The sequence below is a fragment of the Falco punctatus genome (genome assembly GCF_963210335.1).
Source record: "Falco punctatus genome assembly, chromosome: 4".
In the NCBI taxonomy this organism is placed as follows: domain Eukaryota; kingdom Metazoa; phylum Chordata; class Aves; order Falconiformes; family Falconidae; genus Falco; species Falco punctatus.
In genome coordinates, this window is record NC_137583.1 from 75317081 (window position 1) to 75326262 (window position 9182).

Sequence of the window (9182 nt, forward strand, 5' to 3'; positions counted from 1 at the left end):
CTGATGCATGTCTTCTGTCACCTGAACACCTGATCCCATCACTGTCATACTCCTGTTCTCTTCCTGCACTGACTCTCACACTGGGCGAGAGAAAATACGCGGGATGGGGTGTTTGCTTGGGGTGGGCACTTATATATTGACTAAAATATATTTCTGTTTCTTCTTAAGTGAGAGTACTGATTTTGGGGAGTTGGTTTGTTTGTTCTTGAATGTGATAAACTAATCTAGTTGAAATTGGCTAGTAGACTCATGGTTATTAAAGGCGGATAGAAGATCATCAGCAAATAGCAAGCTTTTCAAATCTGTCTTAAAAAAGAAGGATGGAGGATGCAGCCTGATGTACAGATGAAATGTGTTGTTTTTTCTTTGGTTTTAAGTGGAGCTGTGGTCTAGGAGAAGAATATTGCAAGACCTGCTGTGTTGTATAGGAGGCACTTATCATCTAGGCTTGTCAGTACTTGTGCTTTTCATTTGATTTGTTCATAGGGTTAGTAATACTGTGTTATTCAGAGACAGTTATGCTAAAACTATGCTGCACTTTCTATTATGCAAATGACACTAATGTCAGAGAAGGTGATTCTAGGGGTCTGAACAGTCACTCAAAACTGTTAATTTTCATCCTCTTGTTAAACTGATTGGCAGAGTCTGGAATGCCTTCCTGAATCTGCAGCCTGCCCTTTGGCTCATGCAGCAGTGATACAGACAGTCTACAGGGAATCCTCTGCCTGGGGAACATCTGCAAAAATAGGCTCCTCTACTGGAATGGAGGAAAAGAAAACCACTGTGAAGCTTGAGCTGCAGGAGGAAGAATGTTGCAGAAACTAGAAGCGATATTTGTTAAACATCAGTCACGAGCTGTGGTAGCTTATAGTATAGGATAGTTGACCCTGTATATTCAGTTTTGAGAGGTTTGGGTGGTTGACAACAGTAGTCCAGACTTCAAAAAACCAAGCGAAATCCAAAGAACAACACAAAACACCACACACTAGTTGAGTTTGTTCCTCCTTAGAGGAGACTGTAGGGTTAATCTCAACAAGTCTCAATCATTGGGATAGATCTGGTGAAGAACTTAAGAAAATGGCTATGTCTCCAAAATAATAGGTAGCGCTCTGTACAAATACAGATAGAACTTTGGATGTCCTTGAGGCAGTGCAGCTAAGGAGCGAACAAGGTCCTGAATTCGGTATAGCAGTTAATTTACCAAAGCACTGTGTTGGGGTTAAGTGGTGTTTCAAAAGGCTGTGTGCAGTTACATTCTGCTTGTGAAACTAGTTCACTTGTTTCTGGATGGTCCTGTGTTTTAGTGAAGACAATTCTGTTTTCAGTGCTTAACTTTCAGATCTTAGCAGAATGCTTTGTTGAAGTACTTGAGTTCCTTGAAGAGTAAACTGTACAAGTCTGTGCCTCTGGAATACCTACGCCAAATTCAACAAATCTTGCTTGTAGCTATACTATGACATGAGACCTCGTGTCATTTTTGCCTTCTTGAAGCTTGTTAGTCTATCAATGACTTGGAAACAAGTTCATACATTCATTGTGTTAATGGACAGTGTACCTTGCAAAGAGTCAGGCATATTAATTTCTTCCTGCAGTTATGTTTTGCAATGCAGTTTACCTGCAAAAGATTGTAATTCAACTATAAAAGTTAAATTTCAATAGCAAAGTTCTATATAAAATTTACTTGTTGACAGGTTTGCTTTATTGCATATACAATAATAATTTATATAATCAGATATATTTATTTGAGGCCTGGATTCTCAGAATTCATTTCTGTCCAAAACTCCTACATGAATAGTTGGCACATCCTGAAAGGATGTACCTAAGTGAGGAAAAGTGAAGGACAATATATATAAATTCTGAAATCCCCAAATATTATCGCTGATGTATGTAACATATTCTGATAACATGCAGACAATGATAGTCAAAATAATTCAGTGGGACATAATAGATTAAATCTTGCTTTAGCCTTGGATTATCTGTCATCATTTCTCACTGTCTAGTAAATACGTATGTTAGCATATTAAGCATAATCTAATAAACTGCTGCAAATAATTACAGAGAAACTAGATTATTTTGCTCTTATGCACTGCAGAGAGGATTCTCGGTTAAGTAGACATGGACGAGTGGCAGAATGACAATGATTTTGTTAACCTGACTCTGTAGATTAAGATGAGCATGCCTGAAATTTCAGTATTTGGTTGGCTTGAAGGGAATGCCTTTTCCCATTTCACCCACCAGCTTTCCTTACCCCATTTAAATGGTAATTACACATTTATAATGCATTGCAGGTGTCACTCTAGCCACAGTCCTTTGGGAGCATTGGAAGCAATAGAGAGCTTTAACAACCAGGAATACACACTTTGAATTGTTTCTTTGTTGCACAATTTGATAGTATTTTTCAATTGCTCACATATATGAATGCAATATGATTACACAAATTACATGTTGACTGTTAGAAAATTTTAAAGTAGAAATCAGAGTACTTCGCAGCTTGTGTAGTATACAAAGGAACTACAATTTAATTGCTGCTGCATTTGCTGCTATTGTATGCTCAATATAGCATTAGTGAGAAGCTGCTTTGTTATTTATTTCAGGATTTTGCTTGGTATTAGTGGAAGGATTCTTTCTCTCCATTTTTACAAAATTACTGCCTTTCATGGTTTTGGACTTCCACACTGCTTGCTTCGGTTCTGCAAAGGTTTTGATCAACTTATTTAAAGATATGTAATCCTATTGCCTTTATTTTATGTCAGACATTGATTTTTATATTCAGTATTTTGTTACAGTAAGTTTTTCTTCTGTTCAAGATAGATATTTTGTCTTGACCTTCTTTAGTGTTCCGAATGCAAAGCAGGGAAACATTGTATCGCTATACAGTTAAAGCTATTTAGTTTGTTAAGAATAGGGTTGTTAATCTGGGGGTTAAAAATAAGGAGAAGTGTCATGAGGGGTGAAGACATGCAGCAAACTAGTTGAGGTTTTTTTGCAGCATATACAGTCTTTTGTAAATATTTCACTTGTTAATTCCATTTTTGGGCAGTACTGATATGTGATGAGAGTCAGATCTAAATTACTTGAGAAGCTGCATAGTTAGCATAGTATGTAATATAAATGAATCTGCTGGGAAGAGCTATTAATTTCTTACAGTTGTTTCATTTCCTACATATTAGGAGGACTCATTACTTCATACAAGCTGATGAAAGATACTTGACCACTGTACCTTTCAAATTTTTTTTAGTGTTTCTTAAATACTGCTGAGTAGGTCAAATATTAACCTCAGAATGCAGGTAAATAGAAGTAAGATGTTAAAATTTCTTGTAAGTGTTCAGTATGTCAATATTGAAGTTCAGCAGTAACATATAATGGACTTTATTGCAAACAAGACTCCTGAAGCTACAATCATCTAGCTTTTCTGAACCTGTAAGTGTAAATTACAAGTTGGGTAGTCACTCTCATGTCAAATGGGAAGCAGTTGAGAGAGCTCTCATGTCTGGTTGAAGGCAGCACATGAGCTGTAGTTGAACCAGACATGGTATCCAATTAGCATAGGCTTGCAGCTCCTCTTTGAGCGCCGCTGCTAGAAGCAGCTGTGGCAGCTGACAGGAGCTTTTTTGTCATGTGCCTTTTTTTGTATGTGTGTCTGGATTATTTTTTGTCCACTTACTGGAGCCTGATACAACTTCTTCAGTAAGAATTGATGCGAGTGATGAGCTGCTGTCACCTTCCTCTCACTTGATATAATCTTACGATGTACTTAGAATGCTGAGGATAAAATTTAGACACTGGATGCAGATTTGAGAGCAAGGACTATTGGATATTGTAAAATCTGTGGTTATCCTCATTTGGAAGGAGGGCTTGCCATTTCTTCTGGAGTACTTTCTTTCCTGGGAGTTCAATTTCTGAAATTATGACCACTAATACTCACACTGGATTGACCCATAATTCTTAATGCCTGTTTAGTGCCAGTATTGTACAATAAAACAGATCAGAGAACTTGAAGTTACACATACTAATGCCTGATTGTGGGTAATTGTACCTGTTCAGTCCTAAATATAATCCAGTAAAATTAAAGCAGGAATGGCATCTGCAATAATGAGTAAAAGTGGCACATTCACGTGAAATATGAGGACTAGTTATCTAAAAGGGCTTTTGACTGAGTATTTTGGGGCAGGTGCAGATAAAAGTATATTTGTGCCTCAGAGTAGTACAGGAAAAGTTTATTGGGAACCTTACATCATCATCTGATTAATTTTAAATTGGCACTACTGATGTAGAGCATAGTTTCCATTGGATTTCAGCTGTTTAAGTGGTAAGAGAATAGTGTTTTATTGTGCTGCTTTCAGACCTATGAAGTATCAGGTATGTATCTTGGATAAAATGTAAGAAAGGCGTAATAAGCACTTGCCAGGCTGTAGAGGGAGTAGCATGCAACCTAAGCTAATTTTGTCAGGGAATCTAGTACCACCTTTTGTCACTTCCGGAAAATTTTTTTACATTTGACGCCTTGATTTCTAAGTGGGACTTAATGAGTGCAGGGAGTTTGTGCAATGCTAATTGTAATAAAAATATGTTACTTCTAATTTTTATTACATATATTTATATGAAATCAAAATAATGTCTACTACTCTTGCTAATTTTCTGTAAATGTTGTGTAGATGTGTTTTGTATTTGGAAGGGGTAAAACACAAATAGTGCAAAAATTTTTGAAAATTGGACTACTCGGTTGTCTTTCAGGTAGCTAGATACATTAGGATCCATAGATCTAGCTGCCAAAGTATTAACTCTGGAGAAAGGGAGGCGGTGGGGGTGGTCTGGAAATAAAATAAATGTTTCTTCTCTGTATTTGGGTTGGGGTATTAACACAGGAATGTTATCTGAAGGCACTAAAGATTGAATAATAGGCCAAGGATAAGAGCTTTTTTTGTAAGCTTTATATAGCTTGTCAGCTAGACTAATGGACACTAAAAATCCTTGTTTAAACACATGAAAGGTAAGATTAAAATTTGAGAAGTAGTAGCTGCTTTCTAGAAATTTAAAAATGCAAAAATTTCAAGGTCTCAAAACATTGTAGACAGGTAATTATTGACAATGCTGTCATTTAACCATATTCTTATTGCACAGATGTTCAAAAGATTATTTTTAAAAGCAGTTACAGAAAGGGGTAGTACTTTTGATGCAAGGTACTATACCAGGTAAACAAACTATTTGATGTTACCGGACTGAAGCTTTATAAATGTGACTGGCTTAATCCTTCTTTGACAAGTAAGGGCCGTTACATATGAGGGCTGGTTTTTGATTTTAACATTCTACAAATTGACTGCTTGTAATCTTGTAAATCTGAGGAGTTACAGGATTTCTCATATTTATTCCTTAATATTTGCTGTTCCCTATCAGGTGGGTAGGTAGTTGCAGCTACTGATACAATAACCAGCAGTAAGCAGTTGTGCTTCTTGATTGACATCTTAAAATAACCTGGCAGTTCAAAAGAAGTGCAACAACTGCAACAAAGTAGGCAATAGTATAGTTTGCCCTCAATGCCACTAGCTTTTGACTTTCAGATAGAACACTGAATGGTCAAAATCTGTGTGCAGGTGCACGTGGAAAAGGTATGTATGGTATGAAAAGGTCTGAGAGGAGTTCTGTAAGATTGGGCAGTGACAGGTGTAATCTTACACTTCCACTATTGTGAATCTGAACATTTGGAATTGGGGTTGTTTGGTTTAGGTGCCTTCTGTCTCCAGTGCCCTAAAGAAATGAGCTAGAGAAGTCTGGGCTTGCAGACATCAGTACAAAAATCTTGGTAGAACAGGTAGCAGTAGTGTTACTGTTCTTTCACAAAAGTCAACCTCTGGACTCTTATGGGACTTCTTTATTTTCAGTATGCACATTTTCCTGGCTGAAATCTGGTGAAATAATTGCTGTGTGGAACAGCAATTGCTCAATGACTAATCCTTACAGAAGATGTTGGTTGGATGGCATATCCAAACACTCAGCATAATTGGATGGCTTTGCAGTGCTTTCAGTAACAGTATTCTGATAAAGTCATTAAAAAGCTTCATGAAAACATACTGCAACCTGAATTAAGTGATGCTCTTGTTGTGGTCCCTGGAGGTTTTAGTGCATGTAGAAGTGATATTCGTTTGTGCTTGGATATCGTTGTCCTGTTGCAGAAATGCTGTAAGTGGCTGAATGTGACAGGTGGTAGTGTATAACTGAAGTAGAACTTAAGTCAAAGTAGCAGCATCTAACATTTTAAAAGGAGGATGATCTTACAGTGACTTGAATTTATGCACTGGCCAGTCTGAATCTGTTCTTCCTGAGCAATCTCTACACGTAGATTTTTGTAGAATTAACTGTCTCACAAATGGATTTTGTGGAGTATACCTCACAAATGAGAAATGTCTTTTCCGTGGGAATTTTTCACAGATAAATGTTCTCCTCCTGCTAATGCACAAAATACCTGTTTGTGATTATAGTCTGAGAAATAAGAGTGCTTAAGAACACTTTAAATTTATTATTATACTTGAGAGTTTGGGTAATAGAGCAACTTTGATAGGACAAGAATTGCCTTTTGGTTTTCTTATATGGAGTACCTATTACAGTAGGGTTGTCAACAACTCAAGATTTTTATGTAGTACTGGTAAGAAAATGATAAATGCAGTCCTGTTCTGTTTTACAGGTCTTCTCCAGGATTCTGATAATCCATACAGCAGATTTGAGAATGAATAAAGCTGAGCACCTTCCTGTATTCTGGAGTTCCAGCTCTAGCGGAAGATAGTTTGTTTTCATTTGCCCTTTGGGCTCTCTTGGTGTTTTGGTTTTTTTTCCCCAAAAGGTTTTTGTTTTTTTTGCCTGGTTGTAAAACTAGGTGTGGATAAAGACTTCATGAAGTGTATGTTTCTATCTTCAACCTATATAGAGCTAATTTTTTTACAAGTGCTTTTGAAATGTTTGCTGATATTTTTAAAAGCAATGTTAAATGTGAAATACTGTCTTTACTCCTCTTAAAACTGTGTTTCATTACTTGATGTAGATGGTAGTAGTTACAATCATGTGTCTGAATTCAGTCTTAACTGCCACTTAAAACAGTTGTTTACATGTTCCTAAATAAAGATTTTTCCTTACTGTATCTTTTGTTTTTTTATAAAGGCAACATGGAAGCACGACTTCCCACAGCAGAAATACCTGAGGTTGGTATTGATGAGAAAATACATCAGTCACATTCTTACGTACTACCATAAGGTGAGAACTAGGTGGAGAGGATTTTTCCCCTCTGGGTAAAAGAAAGGTCTTCAAGAGTGTCATGTCTGAGGATTGAGAGAGGGTAGTGTATTTAACTTTGAATATTAGAACTCGGTTGTGGAAATATATGGGTATGTACTTTGGATATATCACTGATGTGGAAAAGAAATTACTTCAGTTAGCAAAACTGGAAGGAGTTCATGCTTGAAATAAGCATAGACTGATGTTTCTTAAGTTTAGGTACATCTGACTGTGAACACTTCCTATGTAAGCTTAATGGAAAAAGAAAAAAAAAATGCCAAGTTCACCAATGTTGACCCTAGCTGCTTGTACCCTGCCTCCCTACAGTGGGATGAGGGAGAGAATGGGAACAGCAAAAGCAAGAAAACTCTTGAGTCAAGTTTAAAGACAGTTTAAGTGAGGGAAAAGGAGGGTCGGGGGAACAAGTCATGCAATCAACCACCTCCCAGAAGTAGACTTCTACCCTCCCCTCAGTTTTTGTTGCTGAGCGTGCTGTTGTACAGCTTGGAATATCCCTTTGGTCAGTTCTGGCCAGCTGTCCCAACTGTGTCCCCTCTTGGCTTCTTGCCTGCCCTGGCCTGCTTGCTGGAGTGGGAAGAGTGGGAAAAATGAAACCTTCATGCTCCACAGCAATGGTCAGCAAAAGCCAAAGCCCTGGTGTGTTATATGCACTGTTCTAGCTACAAATCCAAAGCGCAGTACTATTATGTGCTGCTATGGAGGAAGTTACCTCCAGACCAGTACCATAAAGAATGCAGTATTTTTTAACCTTTTCTTGTTCTTTTGGTATTTCCATAACAAGATTTATTTCTTGTCTTTTCACTGAGTGTTCTTAATAGCTTACCAATATGATGCAACAAGCAAAGAGTTACTCTTCCACCCCCAGTGTAATAAAAGTTCCCATTTATTCTGTATACTTTAAGTAACCTCCCTTGCTGTATGTTGTCCATTAAACACATGTACAGTATTGAAGATGTTCATGTTTTTATCAGTGTTTCTAAAATAAACATTTAATTTTGTTCTGTGTCTGTTGTTCCATACAATTTTAAATTGATTTGGTTTAAAAGAAGGGATCAAGTATGAGTTTGGGAGAACAGAAAGGGTGCATTTTTGCTTCTGCAGTTTTTCTTGTAGAATAAAATCTTTACCGCTCGTAGGTGTGATGAGGTGAATTGCAGTTCATTCCAGTGCCAGAGAACCGTTCTCTGGTACAGTGTTCGCTTCCATTCTTTCAGTATTTTTACCTCTTTAAAGTTTATCTATACAGTTTCTCAGAAATCTGTATTAAAACATATTTCCTAGTTCCTGAGTCTGTGTTGTAATTCCTGTTCATAAAAAATGGTCCAGCTTTCCTTTTTTTCTTTTTTTCTTGACTCTTATTTAGCACTTTATTATTTGGCACTGCATTTAATTTCATGTATTTCTTCATCTGTCAGCTATTGTCAAGTCTGAAGTATTTTTCAAATGGCTGTCTTTGAGGAGTGATGGTCTGTGATAAGAGTGGGTTGATAGTGTAGAAATAAAACACGCTGATGGTGTTCCCTGGAGGTAACTTTTGCAGAGACGATGAAGGTCTGCCTGCTGTCTCACAACCCAAGTGGTGACATCCCTGACTTGATAGAAAAGCGTTTTTCTTCAGCAACTGTTACAGAATTTGAAGGGCTGTCATGTATTCTAACAAAAGGGGGAGGAGGGATAACCTTTCTTACAATTTCAAAGCTGGTGAAGTACTTGGGGAACCAAAATATTTTGGGAATATGGAATGGGTGCTGCATTTAAAGAGAAGGTTGAGTGAAATCCATGCAATCTTGTGCATCTTGTTAACTTGTCATTACTAAGCCACAGTTGTGGGCATCAAAAGGTAACAACTATGGTCAAATTTATCTTAACCAGACTTACCATATACTAACCATTAACTT

The 9182-nt window shown here is 37.2% G+C and overlaps 1 protein-coding gene across 1 annotated transcript in view; it reads left to right on the forward strand.

The window, feature by feature from the left end:
• PTTG1IP2 (PTTG1IP family member 2) overlaps window positions 1-8289 on the forward strand; it is a 33343-nt gene extending 25054 nt beyond the window's left edge. Inside the window, exon 7 of the mRNA XM_080383142.1 lies at window positions 6680-8289. Within this exon, the coding sequence (XP_080239268.1) occupies window positions 6680-6729 (50 nt within the window). The 3' untranslated portion in view covers window positions 6730-8289. The remainder of the gene's footprint in view (window positions 1-6679) is intronic.
• The last annotated feature ends 893 nt before the right edge of the window (window positions 8290-9182 follow it).